General features: G+C 35.9%; 1 protein-coding gene across 4 annotated transcripts in view; it reads right to left on the minus strand.

Moving 5' to 3' along the window:
* Positions 1–861: 861 nt before the first annotated feature.
* The window catches only part of POC1B (POC1 centriolar protein B), a 41,184-nt gene continuing 16,944 nt past the window's right edge, over positions 862–25,101 (minus strand). For all 4 annotated transcript variants that reach the window (XM_085538348.1, XM_085538357.1, XM_085538343.1 and 1 more), the window contains 5 exons: positions 24,810–24,878; positions 22,554–22,706; positions 19,990–20,076; positions 3,128–3,310; positions 862–1,918 (listed from right to left, as the gene is read on the minus strand). In XM_085538348.1, the coding sequence (XP_085394474.1) occupies positions 1,814–1,918; positions 3,128–3,310; positions 19,990–20,076; positions 22,554–22,706; positions 24,810–24,878 (597 nt within the window). In that variant the 3' untranslated portion in view covers positions 862–1,813. The remainder of the gene's footprint in view (positions 1,919–3,127; positions 3,311–19,989; positions 20,077–22,553; positions 22,707–24,809; positions 24,879–25,101) is intronic.

The raw sequence follows: 25,101 nt of genomic DNA on the forward strand, positions 1-25,101 counted from the left end.
ATATTTTCATATGTTGTTGCTTAACAATCCTGAAAAGCTTAACAACAACAACAAAAATCCTATTGATATAGAAACAGAAAAATATGTATTCCATTAAAAGAAAACAAGAAATAACCCCACTTTTTTAATAGCTGCATGGTTTTGTGCCTTGTAAGGAAACCAAGAAAAGGCAAAGACCACAAGAATATTTTCAAATGCAAAACAGCAAAGTACATCTGACCTAAAAGACACTATTTATATAACTCTGCATTATATAGCATTATAAACAATTGCATAATCAAAGGTCATGCCGCACACATTGGAATATATAAAACTATCCTTCCACTAAAAAATCAGTGCATAGGATGTTGCCTAGAAATAGTTGTATCTGGAAAGCTTGTAAGTTGTTTCTTCACAATATACAGTGCTATTTAAAGCTGAGCTGAAAATAAGTAGCACTTGTTGGCAAAATTCAGTATTTACTAAGTACTAAATGAGATTCTTCTGGCTATCCAAAGGTGTACTATAAGAGAAAATAAAAAGTTATAAAGGAACATTTGTCTGCTCATTATTTTGGCTCTGACTGCAATGGTGTCTGTCCGGTACTCCTGTACTTAAGCTGAATTCTATTGATGTTAATGAGGCTCAGCTTGGGAAATGGGCTTTATCTATATACAGTCAGTTGCAGAATTGGATTAAGATGCTCCCCCATTTCAAGTGTCCTATTTTTCAACCTACAAAATGTGAAGCTGCAGAAAGGGCTGACTACCTACTTCTGATTGTGGATATACAAAAGGTGTTTTGCAATTGCCATTTAAAAAAGTAATAGGTAGACATAAAGAAGCAGAGATGTTCTCTACTGAAGAACAATACCCACAATTATGCCTTTCTAAAAATCACATTTTTATTACAAATAAAACCAAAATTCATTATACACGGCAAACTGACTCACACAACATCTTTACTGATTATGGGTTAATTCATAATGCATTAAATGATGAGGAGAATTCATAGCACAATAAAAACGTGAGCACCTGAGGAAGTCCTTGGAGGATGGGGATCTTTTGTATTTGTGACAGAGACTTTGAATCACTGTGTGTTTGGTTCAGATGTACTCCAAAGAAATATGAAGCTAATTCTTATTTACTAAAAACGAAAAATGAATTCTTCTGGATGAGTAAAAGTGCTGCACATCTTGCATCTGAGTTCATGCAGATACAATCATTGTTTCAACATTTACATGACTTCATATTTGTAACTAAAAGTTATTACACTAAATCTTGCAGTCATCAGTAAAATATGTAGAAAATGAACTGTCACAAGCTTTTGGTAAAATATCTGACAGTCCATAAGAGGCAAAGAAAACTTCTGGCACTTAAGCAGATAGGGGTATTTGGACCTTGTTTCATTTATGTGCAAGAGTTATACTGCCTTAGCACAGTGAGCACTACTTTCACAGCCCCTACCTGAGTTGAAAAATCTGCATAGGGCACTTCCACGGTAAGTGCTGCTAATTTAAAAATATACATCTTGTTGCTTAATTTAAAGATCTTATTAGGCTGAAATAAGAGTCCTGTAACTAAAAACACTCAGTGTGATACTACTTTTGGCTGATACTACTTTTGGCTGGGCTACACTTTACTAAATGTATAAGCAGAGTGTCTGCTTGCAACCAACGTTTAAAATGTCATACATTTCTTTCTTCAATTTTTATTACATTGATGAGCAGAAAAGGAATTTTTTTTCCACTTACAGTCAAATCCAGTGAAGCAACATTTATTATTTCCTTGTGAAAATAGAAAGCATAGTATCGATTGCAGTGGATTTCCATCTTTTATTCCTCCTGTCTTTCCTGAGGTAAATTTTTTTGCTGATTTTCTAAGCATTCTTTCAATTTATCTTCAGTCATAGTCAGCCGTTGTTCCAGGATTGAAACTGTCTGCATAAGGAAGACAGTAGCAATAGCTTCAGTTTGTTTTTATATCACTCAGACAGTACTACGAAAGTGTGCAACACAGCAACATTAAAAAAATCATTTTAACTCAACAAAAAAATATCCTGAAGATGGCTTTGCCCGAGCTATTCCACTGTTTACAACTGTATTTAAGAATGATGAATTTGTGTCTATGAAGACTGTCTAAAGGTTTCAAATTGTTTCCATGACAAAAAAAACCCTGTGTGCACAATATTTATGTGCACATAAAAATTACTCAGAAATATTATGTGAAAGTTGCCTCCATATTGCAATATAAAAACAGCCATAAATAGCGACCCCAAACGATGTCTTCCAAAAGCCTAAAAGAAACTTCAAAGATATAAAAAATAAATGAAGCTTGAAAAAGACAATATTAGAAGGCATTCTCCAAGAGACCATCTTCCTCAAGAAGGGTAGGTTCCTGGACACAGGCAGACAGTTTATTTCCAACCCATCTTACTTCACAAATAATTTTCAACTGATGTTTCAACTCTGAACTTTTCAAAACATATTTCTTCAGTTAACATATGTATTGAAGAAGAATGAAGAAAAAAATCTTAACCACTCCTATTAATGATTAATGTTAATACATTCCAGACTATAGAGTAGTGTTTTAAGTCATAAATTGTCTGAATTTGGATCGCTAAAAATAAGTATTGAGCTTTTGCAAACAAGCAGCTCAGAGTTACTGACAGAGACTAACATTTGTGCTGTTTCACTGACACTTGGAATTATTCCACTGCGTAGATTCCTACCTAAGCCAATATCTTGAGCACTGAGTTTGAAGAAGGATTTAACGGTACGTTGCCAATTTACTTTGTTCATCCCCTACTAATGCATGACTGTTCAAGCTGGAATTTGACAATGTCAACACAACAACTGGCTTCTGGCGAACCCACATTGAAAAATAGTGACTTTTTTTTCTTCTACAGTTAAAAACACAATAATAATCTCCATGACTATGTAGCAGGAAGCTTTCACTTTAGGACACACAACACATGTAATCAGTATTTGCTGAAAGGCAAAAAACAAAATAGTCATTTGACTATGTAACCATCCAAAATAACCCTACAGACTTTAACATTCTGATTTATGAGCACAGTTCCTGTTTTTTTCACCATTGATAAAATTATTATTTTTCACTGCGAGTGCGGTCTGTTCTTGCATACTTACTAGAGTCAAAACATCCAGCTGTTCCACAATGTTCTCCAGAGCATTACCCAGGGATGGGGAGATGCCTATTTTCTTGCCCACATTATGCACAGCTGATTCACTCTCATTCTCAGACTTCCTCTTTGAACTTGTTGCCAGGACTGAAGCAGAGGGATACTGCAAATCTTCATTGCTGACATCATCCTTGAATACAGAAACAACATTTGAATATTCAGTTACCCTTGTCCTCATTTAATTGGAACAATACAAGAAGATCTGTTATTATATTTTTAAAAATCTTTACACATGTACACACAATGGCCTTCAGATTTGCTTCTTGTACCATAACCAATTTATAACACAACTCCTTCTGAACTAAGAGGTAATTTCAGCCATGATAGATGAGGCAATAATCACACATGATGTACTGAGAAATCTCAGCAGTCTTTACAAATGATTTCAACACGATCAATTTGCAGATACTTGATTGAAGAACTAAATGCTTTACTATGAGAGCTTGAATTAAAGTTCAAATACTATTGCTGCCCTGAGTTTAATTCAAAAAGATAGCTCTAGCTCACAAAGGCATTCATTCAAAGCAGTCATATGAATGAAAATTCCATACATGACTAGATCACAAGGGTTCTACTCAACTTCATAGCACGAAACTTCTCTTTGGTATAAGTTTTCTGCCTTTCATAAGAATAACAACAAAATAGTTTTTAGGTGTTTATTTAGTTGCATTACTTTTTTGAGAACCAATTTCTTCAGGAAACAGGAAAAGAAAACAGAAAAGATCCACACAATATCACAAGAGAAATAACCTTGCTGTATAAATATTATTTCAGGGTAAGCAAAAGAGCAGGATCTTCCCAATCACCTCTGCTTATATTTGTGCCTTTAAGTTTTAAAGGTCCATTTGAGTCAGGACAGGTTAAATCATCACTGATTCTTTAGAGGACTCCTCATAAAAAACTTTTCCTGTTTTTTTTTAAATCCTTTTCCAATTTCTCTGAACTTCTACTTCCAGATAGTATAAAAATAAACAAAGATGGAAAGAAACAGACAGACAAATTTTATTATCTCTAATTATATTTGAGATATCTGCAACCATTATAAAATAAGTAGTCCCACTTCGGCAGTTTCTCTGAAATATCTTGAGTGCTGATGAAAGTATCCATTTACTGAGCAAAAAAGGGAAAATTCAGTCTTATTTGATGTATTTAAAATACACACAACATACTCAAAATATTTATGTTGTAAAGCTGAATAGATTTTTTCCAATGAAAATCCAAAAATCATTGTAAGCCATTAAAAAAAAAAATTCTCCTAAGTCTCCAAAATAATTCTGCAGATTGTAAATTACTAGACAGAATTAGTGGCATGTTGATGAGTCACCAAGGGCACGGGAGACTTGGAAGCAAGTTGGATGATTCTCTGTCAAGAATGTTTTCTATGGAGTAGACTCAGTCATTGAATCAGGTAAGATCATAGACTAATGGACGAAATACTGTCACTACGATAATTATGGTTTTAAATGTACGTAATAATAAATAACACTGGCATTATCCAAAACAGTATTTCTGCATTTTCAGTGCCATCCTGCAAACTCCCGTATGCTCTGTTCTCTGGACTCAGCATGCTGATTCTCCAAAATCTTTTCTTCCCTAAGTGCTATGTACGTACATTAGCGGGAGAGAGCTGAGCAATAGACAAGTTGTGTATGCTGTCTGGCATGCTTTTCTTTTGACTGACAAAGCATGAGAGCAAACCAAAGAGAGTCAGTAGAAAAGCACAGGTCTAGAGAAGGTAACAACTGAAAGAAAAGATCTGCTGGTGTAAAGGGGTTTTGTACCTTAGGAAAATCATAGCAAAGAGGAAAGTGACACCACTTTGGGTAGCAACAGGTTTCAGCTCTCAGAAATGTATCCAACAAGTGCAGAGCATGGGGATGGTAAGGGTAGAGGGAGACCATGTGAATACTTCAAACTTTAACATACAGTGCTACAAAACCACATGGAACCCTCCTCAAGGTTTGATAGTAACACAGCATTTCGTGATATGTAACTTTCATTGATTTCATTACAGTGAATGAAATGGATAAATGAGCTAGAAGATACCTCCAGATTCCTTTCATCCTCTTTTCTATGCTCGGTGACTGATTCATGCAAATGAACTATGCAAGTCAGAAATAAGAGTCTGGTACAAACAATGCTGAAATCCATCAGTGGTTTGTACCAATGCTTTGATTGTGTCATAGAAGTGTCAGTCATCAAAGATTTCATCAATTATTAAGCATGTAAGACTGATCTGCAGAACATCCACTCTGGACTGTAGGGAACCCATGTCTTAGATTAAGATTAAGATTATTCAAACTCATGCCTCATAGGGCAATGCTTCTTCAGTTAGGCTGCAGTCTATTAACAGCAAGAAACAGTGGAAGAAAAGGTATTCTTATGAGCAATGCTGCCAGTTTTGCCACCAGCCAATAAAAAGCAGCCTTAGTGGACAGAACATTCAGACAGGAGAAGGTGAGTTCTGTTCCCATGAGAGACTTCATATATTATTGTATGGATATAGGTAAAAAAGAATAAAAACTCCTTACAAGAAGAGTTTGGAACTCAGAATTTCCCTCCTCCTAACCAGATGCTTCAATTGGAATCCAAAGAGTTATTTAACCTTTCTCTCTTCAGTACCATCAATTTTGATTAACTTTTAGTATTAAACATCTTGTGATGTCAGTTTCAAATTATTCCACAGCACTGTACATTTGGAAGGAGTCGCCTTTTAGCAAAACAAGATAAAGAATGCAAATGGTTTGATTTCTTTTAGATGAACATTAAGTATGTAGGATTACTGCATCTTAAGATTGTCTGTATCTTCCTTTTGCAGATTTTGTTACATGAGATGCCATTAATTCACATTCTTAAAGGAGCTTAGATTCACTGTATTATTTCTGATTAACCAAGTTATATCTGTGGTCTGGGGAAAACAGGATTAATGGAAGCTTTTTGGTATGCTTACAAAGTCACAAAACAGAGATATTTTCAAATGCTGATTAACATGAAAAAGATTAGGCTTCATTTGGCGCTCAGACATTTAAGAGAAAAATTATTGCCATACATTAAATAATCCCTACCCTGTAAACAGTCATACTGTAAAGAAGGACTGCACCTTTGCATTTATCTGCATCAGAAGAATCAGTCTAACTAGGACTTCTTATTGAGATTTCTATAGAAAAACATATAGTGAGATTACAGAAACCTTGCTGCTCTCTGAATCTTCACTGCTTGCCAAATTTCAACTAGGATTACCTAAATTTGACGAGTTAGGTAGAAGGTTAACTAGTTAAGTTACAACAGATTTCAAGAAAACTGGAGACAGGTTAGATAGGACACACTGTAGGAAAGAGAGGTAGAACTCAAGGATATATTCTCCATGGCAGCAGTAAACGTGCTTGATTATCATGTGCAGTCAACTGAAAAAGGGAAGTTGAAAGTGCCACTGAAAAACATCCAGTTGATAGGTTTTTTTTTATTATTATTTATTCATTTATTAGGTATCCTTTGAAAAGTCCCACATGAGTTTGAATACCACAAAGCATATTGCCGGTCTTGACTGGACTGTCCTTTCACACCCACAGTATAATCCAGACTTGGTGTCTTCTGACTCCCATCCGTTAAGGCCAGTGAAAGACGGATTGCATGGGTAACATTTTCATATCAACAATGCTGTCACAGCAGCTGTGAAACAGTGGGTTGCCTCTGCTGGTGCAGGTTTGTATGAATGCTGCATGCAGTTGCTGGGAAAATGCATAGCTAACGATTGTGACTAGGGTGAAAAGTAGTCTTTTAAGGCTGAGTCTTGCTCTATTTAACAGTGTTGCTCTTTGTATCTGCTATAGTTACTTTTGGAGCAGCCCACATAACCTTTCAACTGGGGGGGTTGACAGTAGATGATCATTACGGTCCTTTTCAACTCAGGCCGTTCTATGATTCTATGAAATGCCAAGGAATACTCTTTGGCTTTGCTTATGGCATACTGCTTTGCAAATTCAGTGTCCTAGGGGACAGTTAATTCTCAAGAACATAAAAATAACATAAATTGCCAGGAATATTGTAAAAATGCCTCAAGATTAAAAACAAACAAACAAAAAAAGTACCAAAAAACCCACAAAAAAACAACAAAAAAATAACCCCATGATACTCTGTAAAACTCCTGAGATGTTCCTTATTTTAAGAGAACAAACTTGAATAAGATAACAATTTAAAATTGTTACTTTGGAACAAACTAAGAAGAAAATTAAAATGTATGCACTGTTTCCATTCATAGCCCTTTAGTAATAAAATAGATTCACATTTGAGCAAACTCATGTGAGTTACAAACAAGGAAAAGGAGCAGATTTAATTAATCAATAGGAAGTTATTACCATGGCATTACCAAGCGGATGTTCAGTAGAAAATTAAATTCAGCTTATAAATGATGTCATACACAGCAAACCATAATTGCTCATCTTTGTTTTCTGTTGAGCAAAATAAGACAAAACTCTGTGGGTGGTACTTAATCCATTTCTGAAAAATCCTTACATGTGATCTGATCATCCCTGTGTATTCCAAAATGCTTTTCCACAAAACATTCACAGATCATGTATAAGAATAGAATGTGATTAAAATGCATCCATGTCTCAAGAAGCCTGAGCAGCTTTACTTATAGAGAAAAAAAATCCTTTAAAGGAAAAAAGGTATGAAATAATACATGTCTATATGTCACTCAATTGAAAATCATTAGGCTTCAGCCTTCTAAGAGCTTTGAATTCAGAAAACATACACAACAGCTTCCAAATGAATACCCTAATGATCTTATAATTAAGATGGGCTTATAGGAAAAAGTGACACTGGTAAGCTTCCTAATGAATCACAAAAATTGGCATGGCCTGCTTTTTAAAAATAATGCTTTAGATTTTGAACACATGGCACATTTGCCAACTAATACTAAAACATTTCTGATACTGCGATTAAAACAACTACAAATAATTAGTCATAAATAGGCCATTAAAGCTCAAAATAGACCAGCAAGCAAAGACTTGACAGTACGGTCTCCCATCTCACCAGACCGTGACTTTCTGTGTTTTTGTTGTTTGTTTTTAAATCATGGGAATTTTCTCAGGAGAAGTAATGACAGTATCGTTATCACTGTTTTTTTCCTCCATCTTGTAAACCCACCCTCAGACTAAAATGTTTCATTGTGGGTATGGTAAAGTAAACCATCTGGGGGAATGTATGTATGTATGTATGTATGTATTCATCTTTGGTAGGCCATAATTAGAGGCAGATATTTTCTAGTGCTTTGAAATTATTTTCTGAATGAATAAATGTTCCACAAAAAATAAAGATCTCTAATCTAGTAGACTAATACCAAGCATGCTAAATCACAATCTGTTTTATCGGTTTCTGCTGCAGAAAAACTTCCCCTCGGTTTCAGCTGATGACAGCACTCATCGTTTCCTCTCTTCTCTTGCACGCACATGAATCAGCATCAAGCACAGCAAAAACTTGCCATGTGTCAAACTGCAGTTTTCTGCCTGTTGTTATCTGATGGGGTTGTTCCGATATATTTTATCTGCAAACTTTAATGGAAGTTTTGTGTTCAGGCAATAATACAAACTATGCAGCCTGTCTTGAAGAAGTTCAGGCAAACATTTCTAGTTTTAGAACACTGTCAGAACAACTCACAATACAGGATTTCACATTTAATTCAAAGGCTTTCATTGTTTCTTATACACCTTAATCTTCTCTAGTTCTTAAAAGAATGTCCAAGCTAAATGAATCCAAACATATAAATTGGAAATACTTGTTGTAAATGCAACTGATCCAATCTGGAAAGCAAATATTTGCTCTTCCATGCACTACTGGTAGTATGTAGAATCCAGCCATGGCTGCTGGTTGTACCAGGATACAAAATCACAGCTGACACACCAAGCAGGACTATCCAACTATGTTCCTTAGCAAAGCATTCATTTTCACTGATAGCATTTTCTTAGCCATGAAAACACCAAATTCCAGCTGAAGCCAGCTGAGTTTATAGAGGTCAAGAGGTCAGTTCAATACCATAAAAAATAGCTGCTAATTTGTTATTAAAAACATCAATGCCAAATTAACTCAAATCCTGATGCCCTTACAGGAATGATCTGATTCATCATTTTCATTTTTTTACCAGGATTATAGTTATGTTAAATTTAACACTGCTTTAACAATATAAAAGACTAAACATTTCTGTTCACAGCACAACAGACTACAGTTTCATGTAAATAAATCTTATTGTGTGTTACCAGTGTTCTATCAAATACATACTGAGAAACTGACTATGTTGTTTTACAATGTCAGCTTTTCCCCAGTAGCTTTAGTTATCATTGCTGCTGGTCAGAGAAAGTGCTGAAAAACAGTGACAAATTCCACATGTTGAGAAACTAGTAGAAATCAAACAATTTGCTCCATATTCCTTTCTTGTCAAGAAAACATAGAAAAAAAAGCTTTTTTTTTCCAGAGAAGTAAAAAATTAAATTAAATTGCCTAATAAAAATCATAGCAGTGCATTAATATTTGTGTACATGCAGCTAGAAGTAAATATTTCCCTAATCTTTTCTTAAACTCTTAGATTATCAGTATTACCTACGCTTTAAAGGCAGAAAACATTATTTTTTTTTAGTTTCCTTTTGTTTGCAATTGATTTTTATTTCTAATGTTGACAATTCCCTGCACAGTCAGATCTGCTAAAGGAATCCATAGAGGCTTAATAGCTATGATATATTCCCCTGGATTTGGATAAATCAAACCCTTAACATGAAATACTCACCTAAGTTCAGTAGCTATGCAGTTTGCAAAGGGAGAACCATTATCCTTCAAAAACAGTCTAATCAACCATTTGTTTAGCATTTAGAGGAAACTGAGGAGTGCTCCCCATAAAATAAGCAATACTGATTACAACAGAAAAATAACAACAATAGAAAGCAATGATCATCCTACACCAAGTAGAGATGCCACCTCTCCAGGCAACCTGTGCCAGTGCTTCTTGAAAGTAGTCAGCACTATAATCCCAGATCAATAGCTGGCATTCCAATCCTAAATGCCAAACCCCTCTTGGGGAGTTACAGTCTTTGCAGATATGTAAAATGGATTGTTGCTTTTTACAACTTAGCAGAATAACACAAATGACCATAAGCTGTAAATGATGAAATGCAGCAGACTCGGATAACTGATGGCATCAGCAAAACCCTATAGCCATTAGAATTAACAGCAATAAAAAGGACATTTTAGCCCACTCATTTCTGTCTGGATGTCCCCACACCTCATTTCTATATTTTGAACTTGTTGCAGACTTTAAGGGGTCTGACAGAGGAAGTCAATAGAGGTATCTTAAAGAGCTGATTTCAGATAACTTTCCTAAGAACAGATTGCTAGCTAAAGGAGAGAAATCAATAAGAACTCCCACTGGGAGAAAGGACCTGACACAAGTTTACATATAATTGGAGACCAGAGAATGCGTACATGAGAAATAGAACTTACAATTACTGCAAAACAAGGGAAAAGCTTCAAATAAAATATCAGAAACATAGATATGTAGGAAGCTAGTATACATAGTTTCTGTCACTCAAGGATTATTTGTACTTTACAAATATCAGAACCAAAATAAATCCTTGTAATAGTACTCTAAATAGCTAGAGATGTTAAAGAGCAATGCAGAAATTTTGTTTTAAGTGGTTAATAAAGTAATTTTACCTCCTATTTAGTAAGAACATGAATGCAGTAACTGCACTTGTGGTAAAATACTCTTGTTTTCAACCATAATCAGAATAACTGGTAAACAATTTACACTGTATGCAAATATTTTTAAAGCTTGGGTTACATAGTTTGTACTCAATAGTTCTAAAGTAACTTGACAGGTAGGTTAATGGTATTGCTTCTTTTTTTTTGCTTATATCCTGGGAAAATACCAAGAGAATGAGGAAGCGAACAATCCATCAATATTTAGAAAGGATAAACAGGATAACTGTGTGGTCACAGGTCACAGTTGGCTTGAGAATAATGTCAGGGAAAATACTGAAAAGCTGATTTACAACATAGCTAGCACATACTTAAGACATAACATAATGCAAATCAATGCAATTTGAGAAAGAAAAAAAAAGAAGAGAAACATGAAATTAACAGATGATGCAGAAGAAATATACTAGAAACTGCTGTCTAAAATAGTCAGTGCTGTTTGGGAAATGGATTTCATTGAACCATCCAAATACAACATCATGCTCAAAGGTGAGACTGCAGAGATGAAGCTGCTATCAAATTATATACTAGAAAGTAGATGCTTTGGAAAAGAATTATAATATCATAATATGCAACTGATTGAAATGTTAAAATCAAATATGAATAGGTTACTGAGTGAAGAATCACAGTAACCTTGATGTAATTTTAGCTACCTGAACGTACTGAGCAAGAGGCAGTATTATGCTGTTACATTACACTGGCAAAAACATGACAGAAATTCTGTGTCTATACTTCCAAAGTAATGTGTAAGAAATGGGAAAACACCTGTAACAACAAATCATGGCTTGGAAAAGTAATCTTTTCAATTCAGTCTCTATCTTCATTTCCTTCTATTTAGGTATAGCCACACAGACGGAAGAAAGCAGGCTGAATCCTCTGCAGGCTGCAAAGGAGAACTGGCCCAAAGTCACCTACTGCCTCAACAAAAGGAAGCCACCACCACCACCTGCTTCCCTCAAATTTTCTCCCTGGTCTGTATCTTAAGAAAGACTGTGCTCTGATGTGCCATATACATAACACATCTGTATGTGTTACAGTACAATCACCTCAGGTGGTCTTTCTTGAGACAAGATACGCGGGCTCAAAAGACACTGGTTAACCTAAACTGATTTACAGCCAGCACTAACCTCCTACCTAATCTCCAAATCATTTTTCCCACTATTTCCTTTGTTCTGGTATTAGTGTTTGGACAGCTAAGCAGATCAGGGAAATGACCTGGATGCAATTAACCAGACAAAAACAGTTGTTAAGTTAAAATGACTGTGAAATCATCCTTTAGCACTGTTCTACCTAATTTCTGACCTCAAAACTATTTAAACAGAAGATGGAACCAAAAGGTTTTCACTGTTTTTTTTCCTGCATCAAACATCTACTGGATGAGACCAGTATGAAAAACATCTCTGCTCTTGGTACTGAATTATATTTTAAAAGTCTCTGCAAGTCCCATTTTAAGCAACTCAGTGTCTCCATTGTCTCACATGGAGCAAGGAACTCTTACAGTAAACTAGCAGAAAGTATCCTCTTTGTTTAGATATCGCTGTAATCTCAGTGATAAATGGAATTTGGTAGCACTCATTCAAGCACTGTCATTTAGAAAAATAAGAAGAGATTTGAACACGATTAAAGCACTTCCTTTAGTAACAAACATGCATGAATCATTTGTTATACTATAATATGTATATATATATCATACTTAATTTTATATTCAAGATTGCACAACTAATTTGAAAGCATGCTGTGCTAAACTTAAACTCCAGTAATATTTAAGAACATAGAGTAAATCAAGAGCACAGTATCACCTTTTCTAGCACACTTCATCTGTGGCACAAATTTATTACACAGCTTTAGATAAACAAAAATAAAACCTTGTAACCTTTTCTAAGGGAACCACACACTATGAACCAAGCCAAACACTCCCTTGTTTCCCTGTCTCAGAAAATGTGGGATCTCAGAATTACTGAAATGCCACGAATAATAAGAAGTTCAAAACTTAACTTGTGCTAATGAATGAAAAAAAAAAATTATAACAGGTGTTTACAGTAGCAGAGCTACTGTGCTAACTTCATTTACTTCCATTAAGCTAAATGATTCACAAATGGCATTCAGATCAGTAGTAAATCATCATCTAGGTCAGCAGGAAGCTCATTACAGACTGACAATCCAAGTGACAGAGACACTTTTCTGCAAGTGCAATAGTAGTAATTTCCTGTGTGAAAGGCTTGCTGCTGTTCATGCATTCCTCGGGGGATAGTTCTTCTCAGAGGATGTTACACTTCCCCAGGAAGAGGAAGGAAGCAGTTGTTATTGGATGTGGGGGCTGATAGCTGTCAAGCATTTTCTACATGCCTCAGAATCAGCTGTGAGAACTGTGAATACAGCTTGGATTCCCAGCAGATATGGGGGGAAACATGACTTTGGCAGACAAGGTCAGAACAGACAAGTACAGTATCTCAGGAAGTTGAAGCAGAAATAATACCTGGAACTTCCAGGCCTCTAGTTCCCAGAAAACTGCTGATTTGCTAAAAGAACAATATAAGGACATGGACCAACCTGAAGCATTCCTGAGGCATTGCGCTGTTGCCACAACTAAGACCTCAGACAAAGCAAAATACTGCCAGTTTTCAAAGCCATCTACATTAAGCCCATTATGTCAAAAAATGGTACTAGAAGTTCAGCAGCAGCACTTGTAAATAATACCACTGTGGGGCAATGGCAACATAATTAACTAAATAAACAAAAAACTAAATATTAAATCTTTTACATTATATCTTTTACAGCAGTGAGGAGGGGTTTTTGTTAGGTCTGTCTCCTGAACTTCCTGCCTTACTCTATCTCCCTCCACATGTGCAGTGACACTCTTACCGGACAGGTCACCGGCAGCTTGTCCCTGCTTAGTCCAGCATCAGCGAGTTCACAGTGTCACATCCCACCTGTTTTTAATTTAGTGGCAGCACTAACCTTAGTTTCTTTATTCTTCCAGCTTCAAAAAGATTTTGATTCAAGAATTATTAGGGAGATGAGACAGAGATAGACAGACAAACAACATAAACTCACAAGCTACACCTCCCCGGGAAAGTAGGTTAAAAAGAATAGTATAAGAAATATTATATTCTTGCACTCTCTAGTGCTCAAGTTCAGAATTCTGCCTCTAGTGAAAACTCAACTCTCTGAAGCTCCAGTTCACTCAAAGAATATAATGAATCCTATTAGGGAACATCAAGACATATATTATTACCTAATTACGTAGCAGCAAAACACATTTCCTGTTCTATCCCTGAAACCTGCAGTTACATGCTGCGGTAGAATATCACCACTGTGAAATGCAATGGCCATTTGGATCTTATTCTTCTTTTATTGCAAACACTGAGTTCACCTTGATGTGTCTTGATCTTTGTTATTTTATGTTAGTATTATTAAATCATGGTTCTTTTAGGATTAAATACACAATTTTTTTTCTAAACATGCCTGCACATCTACGAAGACATTTAAGATTTTAGAATTTCACTGTTCTATATACAAAATGGTTCATTCTTTTGGCATTTGTGTTGGAAGATTCTTTTAAAGTTTAGTATACTAATCTACATAAATGCTGCATCTAGCTTTAACATTCTTGTTTTCTCCTTTCTTCTTCCCTTTGCCTTAAACTTATTGAAGAGGGATGGTGTTTATTTCCATATAAGGCTACAGCTAGGAAAGGACATAAATCACAATACATTTGAAGCTGTACAGTAAGTAAAACATGCAGCATTTTTAGGTTTCAAGATAAATTTTCTTTTGTCATTCTGTTTATTATAATTCTAAAGTTGTGTTCATGCATGTGAGGAAAGTACAGTATTCTATGAAGATCTTTGCAAAAGAAGATGCCACAGTAAGGATAGTTCTGTAAACCTTAACATACACAGAGATGGAAGAATTAGATGCAAATTTTCCATCTGTAACTGCTGACACACATGACAACTTATATGGGGTTGTTTATTTTTTGGTTGTACTCCAAATACAGTCATTAAAATTGTGTCAAAAATACCTAAGCACTGAAATACATACTAAGGAGTATAGATATTTCTTACTGCATTGGGAGGCCTACTACAAATGCAATACAGATTAGCTAATAATGTCTGGTCTCAAGGAATAAAAATTACACATGCTCTCATTTTTATTTGAATATTTTGCAAGTTTTGGAGAAAGAGAATTTATTTGATCACTTCCTACGTTAAAGCATACCATGTTCCTTTTGACCCAAACAGGAACGATATTTCCCCATCCACCATCTTAACAATCCATACTGCAAATGAATCAAAAGCACATCTTTCTTTCAGTGTTAACTAGCACTGGAAAAGAAAGAACAGCAAACGTCTCACAGCCAGTGCAGACTTTCTGACTTCCAGATTACAGTACATTGCTTTGCTTCCTCCAAATCCTGTTTACATGAACAAGGTCAGGGGATGGAACATTTGAGAGCCTCTACAGTGATTTCCTGCTGCTGTCAGTAAAAACTACTGAGACATCATCAACTTTCGCTTGTTCCCAACGGCTTATCAGGGACCGGAGGTTATGAGTGTATTGACTTACATACCAAAAGAAAAAAAAAAAAAAAAGGGAAACAAGACCTCCATTTTTCCCTTTTCAATAGATCAAAAAACAAAGGCAATGTTAAGAAGCTTGACACATAGAAAAGAGTGGCAGGGAGAGAAGCAGTAATTTTTTCAGGGTCTTCAATGAGATAGAAACTAAAAAGAACCCACTCATGTAGCCCCAAAAACATTAACCCCAGTTCTGTGAACGTTTTCACAGTGTGAAAGGCTATAGCACATGCCTCATTTTCAACAACTGCAACATATAAATAGAATTAACATCAGAAAAGTCAGGGCATTATGCAAACTAGTTACATAGCATATACGGCTTATTTGCATGTTTTTATATACATTTCAGTAACATGCAGGAAACAAGTAACTGAATCACCAAATTAGCTAAAAAAATAACTAAAAAAGCTAAAAAAACTATTTTGCTGAAAATACCAATATATTGACAGGGTTTCTTAATATTTTTTGTGATTACAGTTCAAAAGAAAGTAGCTATGTACTGACAGTTACACTTAAGATATTACACTGACACAATGACTATGTTCCCATCACTGTGTTCACAAAGTAAGTTGCTTCAGTTTGGATCTTAGATGAAAGCATACTTTTCACTAGGTTTGAAAATAACTGTCCTTATGTCTTAAGAATTTGTACAAATACTGAAAAGATAAGCTGCTCAGAGTTTAATAATCTGTGTAGGTTGTAAATAGTAAATGGCGATAGTACAAAGCTTCACCTTAACTATCTAGAGTTGTGCCCAGTTCGGTATTCCTCAGTACAAGACAGTACATTGACAGATAATGACATCCTGGGCAAATCCAGAAGGAGATGAGCAAGATGGTCAAGAGGCTGAAACACATGAAAATCAAGGAGAGACTGAGAACCAGGCTTGCTCAGCTTCAGGGAAGGCAGGCCATATGGAGATATTACTGCCACCTAAAATAACTAATGGATAAATAATGGAAAAGATTGAGCCAAAAATTGATGAGAGAACCACTGTGACAGAATTAGGGACAGCAGACAAATTGGAACATGGGAAATTCTAGCTACACACTATGTGAAATATTTTCACCAGTATAACATCAATAGCAAACTGCCTGGATGGGTGATGTAATCTTCATCTTTACACATACTCACAAATGAACTGCTTAACAACCCTTTCTGTAAAGAAGTTTTCCCTGATATCCTACCTAAACCTCCAATGACAATGAAGAAGAATCCTTAAGGATACACAAGTGCAGATTTTTTCTCTCTAAATAGATCAGAAGGGATGAAGAATTGCTTAAGCTAAGCAAAAATGATTGAAAAAGAATGAAGCAGGTATGTGCTGGTCTTTTGTAAAATAATCTGATAACCGGATAAAAGAACTTCAGTTATCTGAAAAGCAAGAGACTAGAAAAGAGTTCTTTCAGTAGGACCAGAAACCACAAGTGGATTTGATGTGCCTTGACAGGTTTGCAAAGAAAATAATATACAGTTGTATTACCTTTGATAATCAGTAGGAAACGAGTAACCCAGGGGTTTAATATGATGCTGTTGGAGGTGACACATCAGGGAAGAAAATGAGCTTCACTAGAGGCTGATGACGTCTTCTAATACACAGATACACAAACACAGTACAATTCACGCAATGCCAAATAGTAACTAGGAGGGAGCTGGCAGTGAAGGTGGGACGGGAAGAAATCCAACATCTCCCTTCTGCCTTTGATTTTTAGAAAGAAAAAGTGAAGCCTCTACATCCTAGGGAAATCAAGATAGATTCAGATGAAAGCATCCAAGAGATTGGACTGTTCACCCAACTAAGAAACAAGTAATCAGTCCACAAACAACAGACGTAGGTAAGGCACACAGATGCTGAACAGAATGATTATTCCAAAAGGTAAAATGACATGAAGCAGGGAGGACCAGATAAGGTTGCCAGAATTTTGCAAAGTGTTACTTACAACACTGGGGAGGAAAGTCAGCTGAAAAAAAACATAAGAAAGATTAGAACAGTTGTCCTTGCGGCTGCAGTCTGAATTGCAAGGGTACAGAAACAACACTAGACAGAAAAAATATGCAGACTGAATACTGAGAGGTGGGAACCAATGCTGAATAGGAGATGAAGATAACAGAAAACCAAAAACATAGTGATTGCTGTCTGTCAAAAGAGATGAATATGAATTTTGAAGCAACATTTTTGTAATAAAAAAAATGTAAAGCCAACTACAGTGAAATGAAGAGAACGCTGTCAGCAGTGGGTCAAGTTAATCCTAGAATAAGTTCTGGACATAAAATATTATAAATTGCTTTCATATTAAATGAATTAAGGAAGGAGATTAAATGACTGACAGATTTATAGGCACATAACAAAGAATCACAGTGCAGCTGTACATTTGGATTCTGTGGTCAGTATCAAGAACAGGAAGTAGTGAACAAGGCATATTTTGAATTGACAATCAATAAATTTTATCCACTGTAATCTTCAATCTGTCAAGTCCACTAAGGAGACATCTGTCAGTCTGAGAATTACTTTTGACTGAAATTATCTCAAAGATCCATACTGTATTGTGAAAACATAATACATCAACTACTGAAACTTAAATGATATGGAGCTACAAAGGCTGTTCCAAAAGTAATGCCTCCTATTTTATTAACTTGTCCTCACAGTGTCACAGGTGGACACTGGTGGTATAGCACTAGAGATTGAACCTTCCCACCAATATTCCACTACATTTTGTTGCCATAAGGTGAGCGGTCTGGAGCACAAGTCTTATGAGGAGCAGCTGAGGGAGCTGAAATCATTTAGTCTGAAGAAGAGAAGGCTCAGAGGAGACCTCATCATACTCTACAACTTCCTGGAGGGAGGTTGTGATGAGGAGGGGTTTGGCCTCTTCTCCCAGACAACAAACAGGATCCAAGGAAATGACCACAAGTTGTACCAGACGAGGTTTAGATTAGACATAAAGAAAAACTTCTTCTCTCAGAGAGTGGTCAGGCACTGGAATGGCTGCCCTGGGAGGTGGTGCAGTCACCGTCCCTAGCAGTGTTCAAGAAGCATCTGGATGAGGAGCTACAGGAGGTGGTTTAGTATCTTGTGGTAGCAACAGTAATGGGAGGATGTTTGGACTAGATGATCTTGTAGGTTCTTTCCAACCTTGTGATTCTATGGCAGAAGAAGGGCAATCGTATCTTGACACAGAAGTGTGTCTGAAGCAAAGGTGTGTCATTGAATCCCTCAATCCAGAAAAAAAATGCACCCACTGACACTCATCAATGCTTGTTGAATTTTTATGGACACCAAACAATGGATGTGAGCACAGTGAGGTAGTAGGTGGTGTGTTTCAGCAGTGCCATCAGTGAAATAAAAGACAAGCCTCATTCTGGATGGCCATGCACAGCTGTCACACCATGAAATGAAGACCGTTTTGATCAGCATAACCATGTGAATTGCCTAATGCTGGTGACAGTGTAGAAAAATAGTGTTTTTAGCTGAGATTTTGCTTTATCAAATAGTGTTATTGTGCTCTTTGTGTCTGCTGTGGTTTCCACAGAAATAAATAGAAGGCTTACTTTTGGAATGACCTAAATACCATCTCTCAAACAGCATTATTATATTTTTATTTATTTTTGAAGAAAAGGTTTCTTTTGGGATGTGAACCTCTATAATGATTTCCATTGAACAACCTCAAAGTATTTTATAAACTACCCTTATAATATGCCTTTTTATAAAGCATTCACAACAAAGGAAAACAGCAGAAACCACACCGGCTGCCCATTCACATGTATCAACCCCTCAGCTACACAAATTCTTGTTATGGTAATTTAAATTGCTCAAGATAAATCAGAACTTCACGTGAACAGATTCAGAACTAAAAGATATATTTAAATCATCTAGAATAGTACATCTTCCAGGACTTTATACTAGGAGAGCATATTTCTCCTCCTACAAAACTAGAGTTAAAACACTTCATCCTTTTCCTCCCACATGCTATAGCAATGTCATATGAAAAGCTAACACTAGAAGGAACTAACCCAATGATTCTTTCTTGAAATGTTACATTTTTTTTCTTCCCTGGAAAAACTGGAATTTCTATTGGAATCTCATCAGTGAGGCAACTACTCTTTAGGTTTCTCATTATGTGAAGCTAAGGACAGCTACAAAAATTATCTGTGAAAAAGACAGAGATTTTAACAGCAATATCAAGACAGAATTAACATGGGCTTCTAATTAGAATTTCTACTTATTACATTAATAAAATTGCTAGTATAATGTGGAAGCTTCACTATTACACCATCTTCTGGTTAGCCTTGGGAACTGTGGGGAAAAACAAGCTTAAGTTGAGAAGTTAGAATATTGAGCTCTGAGCAATCAACAACTTATTAAAAATGTACTTTATACACACAGACAAAAAACTATTTTCAGTAATACCTTTAAAGCTAAGCTAGGTAAGTATTATTATTTTTTCCTTTCTTTTTTTCTTTCATTTTGGCTCAGAAAGCAACTTACCGAAGTACCAGAAGATGGAGAGGGACTAATCTCTACAACAGGTGGGTCAACTGTTAGTGTATCTGCCACATCAAATATAGGATTGACCTGTTGAAAATTAATTTCATTCCTCATTATTTACATCAGTACAAGAAGGGAAATAGGACTGAAAGCTACAGTGAGGAATTGCTATTCACAACAACCTAAAAACAAGCCTTAAGAATAAAGGTAGGATGCTGATGCACAACATAAAATGCAATTGTATAGTGCAGAAAGAGAATCCAGACATGCATTTATTAGAGAAATCATTTATATTTTGTAAAAACCTGATTCCTCAAAACTAACTCAAACATTCTTAGCCTAAGTAATAGGAGGTTTAGTTTCATTATAAATGAAGAAAAATTAAGTCAAAAATACCAGCTTGACATAGATTTACCATGACCAGCTACCTCAAATACATGCAACTTAAAAAACAGATAATTAAAAAAAAAAAAAAAAAGGCCAATGCTGTTGCTGAAATACTGAACAGTAGGAATTCTTCACAAAACTTCCAAACTGCATAACTCATCTGAAAGTGTTTTTACATGTTTTGACGTGTATACTGCTTTCCTCTTAATTGACACAGACACCCACGAATCTCTACTGTATCAAAACTCAGTCTTAAGAGCAGTGAACAACTTCAGGCAGTTGAATCAATGTTAGTACTGTAGCACAGGGCAGAAATATAGTGAAGCTAGTCTTATATGGAATACCAAGTTAATGCCATCAGTAGGTTTTCAGTACCAGAGCTAGTTTATAGCCACCAATAAAGACAATATAGAAAGCTTTAGCTGTCGTGTTTGCATCACCCGTACTGTCTGCTCTGGTTTGCCAGTGGTTCATACCACTTCACTAAAGTCAAAACATACAGACTTAAAAATTATTACACAGATTTTTACTTCACTGAAACAGAGACTTCCAGCATGTACACTGCTAGCATACCTACAATATTCACACCACCACTTACCTTCATGATTATCACAATTAAAAAACCTTATAGTTCAGTACCGCATAGCTAAAAACCTGCATCATACAGGATACTCTCTTCCCCCTTGTATAATCTTTTCTTATATGAAAAAATTTAGTAAATATATGCATTGTAAGAAGGCACAAAAGCCAAATATTTTGCTAGCCAGAAATTGTGTTTTGTGCCAAGCAGTGCCAGTTATGGAGTTTTACAGCCCAATGTGCCCAGCTTCTTGTGCTAAATATGTTAAGGGAAAAATAAGCTTGTTTAGTTTGTAAAGGCTGAAATAAAAAGCACAGACAAAATTCACAGGACTAGATGACTTTCAAATCACCATGAAGTCTGGTGTAGCAAAGAGAAATGAACTTCCCTTTTCCAACTTTGCATCAGTAGTCCAACAGCAGCCTTAGCAGAGGTGGTATTAACTCTATCTAATTCATTTTAAAGTAGAAAAAAAAACAAACAAAAAAAGAAACATAAAAAAATCATCTTTCATAAGAAGACATTGATGCTAAATAAAAGACACTAGATTGGTAAATTAATAAAATTAAAGGATGAAATTCTAAATGACTCATGCAAAACGTTTCCTAGAAAAATGATATAGCTAGCTGTTAAATAATCTCTCCAAACATAATAAGAAGAAATTTAGCTTTGAAGTTGATTTACACTATTGTTTCTTCCATAGACAAACAAGGCAAACAAGCAGTAGCCGTATATCTCGACTGCCATCTAGTGTACATGCGGATTTCATGCATCTGTGAAAATACAACTGCAAGTACACTGAAATTTAAATGAGAAACTATATTAACATTAGATTACCATGCTGAAGTTGGAAACTTCATATATGTTTAAAAATAGATAGCACTGGGATTTTAACATGTTAAGGGAAATCACACTTTCTATAATTGTCACCAAGTGGAGCACATCGCTTGGAATACTGCAGAACTGTGCTACTGATTGAACGTAATATTTTCAAATGCCCTCAACAGCTCCTTAATTCAAAAAGGAGACAGTCAATGGGGCTCACCTCATTTTAAACTTAGACATACTGCTGTATTTGTGCTAATCATCCAAGATTACCTCCAAGGTCACTGGAGAAAAGCAAGTACTTTAAGAGAATAAGTCACTTCCTTACATTTCCAAGGAAAACCCTAGAAAACACAGAAAAATGCTAGAAGAACTTGATGAGCTTTTAGATCAATAACAAGATCTTCTCACAACAACTCAAGGTTTTGGAAAGAGGGACTTCTACTACTTCATCCTGCTCGTTGAAGACTCAGATATCTTCTGCAACAGTTCAGTGTGTTACTTCAGTAGAAACCAGACTAACGCCTGCACGCACTTTTTTTTCTAATTAGACTTACACAAGAAACATGAAAGGAATTCAATAGGATTATTTGCCTGTATCAACTAGCCTAGTAATGTTAATATGACTTTGTAAGCTATGGGTGCTTTCAAAATATTGTACACAGCAACAAAAAGTTTTCTGGTACATACAGTCTAAATTTAATTATAAATGTTACACAGACAGTGTTTGTAAGTTTCCAGTTTCCTATATTGCAGTACATATTGCACTCACCTCAACTGACTGAAGCTTTTCATCATGGAGATGAGGTGATCTTGGGTAAATATCGAGAAGATGAGGAGGGTCATCAGTCTGTATTCTTCTAATGTGGTGTTTAAGAACTTCTTTATAATCAAATGAATCAAAGTTGGTTTTCCATAGTAATACCTGTAATAAAGCCACCGTGTCGGTAACTATTTCAAATGTATTCACTGATAGTTGTTAGCACCAACAGATCATAACATCAGAACAAGCCTGCTCTATTCTACAATACAGACACTTCCATATGGCATCTTGTACTTCACATCTAATATACATGGTTCAAAATTATTCAAATCACTTAAAAAGAAATCAAAACAGAGGAACCATGAAGATGCTTAAAAGATGCCACAACAGTCACAAAACAAAGAAAATTTTTGCCTCAATGGTTTATACTATTTTCTGCTATATCAAAATGTCATACGCTATCAATTTTTTGTTCCCTGTAATGGCTTGGAGAAGAGAAAGTCTTCTTGACTTGGGGAAGTCTGAAGGGGCATTAGAAACTGTCAAGATCAACATAAATCAAAAGCACTTGATTTTGCGACAGGATACTGTTTTCTGGACCTTGTCCAATTGCATTCAAAGTACTTATTATTTCAACAGTCACACCATGGTCAAAAGTGGAGGTAAGTTACCAGAATGAAGAGTTAAGGCAGTAGAAGGCAGACTACCCAACACAACAGAGTAAGACCCAATCATAAAGTACAATACTGCTCTTTGATGTAACCAAATAATTGTAAATGAAAGTAATTTCATTAAATTTAGTGTAAGTTTACATGATTTCTGCCATATACTTTAAATACTGAGAAAAAATTAATAAAAAGAAGTTCATAACACTTAGAAGAAAATGGCAATTTCCAGAAGACCAATGCTGATTTCTTATAGTTATCCTCTGAATTAGGAAAAAAACAAAGATTGAAGCATGGTCTACTTTACACAGTCTAACTTAAAAATCACTTGCTTGTAAGAGCAAGAGTATTTACGGCAACTATTAAAAATGTTTTTCAGGAAAAAAATATATATGTAAGCATCAGAAAGGTCAAACCTGTAAGCAGAAATTCTAGGAAGATTAAATCATACTTCCAGTATAATCTTAAGTAGATGGATTGTTACAAAGCTCATTTCAAGTTCAACACCTTCCGTGATTGCTTAGCGCAGTACTGAAGGGCCAAAATGAGGCCTCCCCAGAGCCTTCTCTTCTCCTTGTTGAACAAGCCCAGCTCCCTCAGCTTTCCTTTATAAGTAATCCAACCCTTTGATCATCTTTCTGGCTCTCCTATGAACCTGTTCCAACAGCTCCACGCCTTTCTTGTGCCAGGGGCTGCAGACTTGGATGCAGTACTCCAGGTGGGGCCTTACAAAGGCAAAGAAGAGGGTAGCAACCACTTCTCTCACCCTACTGGATGCTCTTTTGGCACAGCCTGGGATACAGTTGGCTTTCCAGGCTGTAAGAGCACACTGCTGGCTCATGTCCAGCTTTTCATTCACCAAAACCCACAAGTCCTTTGCAAGACTGATCTCAAGAAGTTTTCTTCCCAGTCCGCACCCATATCTGCGGTCCCAGACCCAAAACCTTGCTCTTGGCCTTGTTGAACCTCATTCAGTTCATGTGGGTCTAGTTTTCAAGTCTCTCCAGGTTTCTCCAGATGGCATCCCTTCCTCCTATTGCATCAACTGCACCATTCAGTTTGGTATCATCAGCAAACTTGCTAAGAGTGCACTCAATCCCACTATCTAGATCACTGATAAAGATATTTAACAGTACTGATCCCAAGACAGACCCCTGGGGGGCATCATCTATCACCGGCCTTCACTTGGACACAGAGTCACTGTGTAATGCTCTAGCTGTGGCTATCCATCCAATTCCTTATTGAGGTTGCTAGGCTTAATAGTATGGTTTTCTCCAACAACACTGTTTAATATGTATGAATTAATACTATTTGCAAGAAACCTACTCATTTGACACTGAATATTTCTATTAAAAACCACCTCCTTACTGTAAATAGAATGACCTGTAGAGAAGTGCCTAGTATCTCCTTCTCATAATATCAAATCTAACATAGTTAAGCTTATGTTTTTAAATAACGTATTTACCACTTCTCTACCCAAATTTATCTTTAGTGTAAAACACTCTTAGACAAAATGCCAAGAATGTCAGCCTACTCTAATTAACATTAACTGTAACAAACACTGAGAAGACATTTAATTTCAAAAGACTATACTACAAACCTGACCATCTGCTCCACCTGAGGCAAATTTTTCACCACCTTTTGAAAAGGCCACAGAAAGGACAGGTCCCTGAAGGAAAAAACAAAATTGCAGAGTAAAATGCAATGACTGTAGTCATAGTATTTTAATACACAGAAAAAGAAAAGAAAAAAAAAACAAAAACAAAAAACATAGTTATTTAATATTTTTAAATTACTCAATGTTAAGCATGCACACAATACTGACGGATTAATTGCACAGTTGTAGCCAAAATTGATGTGTTTCCTTACACGCTTGTAGAAAGGTATACTAA

Source organism: Coturnix japonica, chromosome 1 (genome assembly GCF_054131305.1).
Source record: "Coturnix japonica strain WE chromosome 1, WE-NBRP24, whole genome shotgun sequence".
Taxonomy (NCBI): domain Eukaryota; kingdom Metazoa; phylum Chordata; class Aves; order Galliformes; family Phasianidae; genus Coturnix; species Coturnix japonica.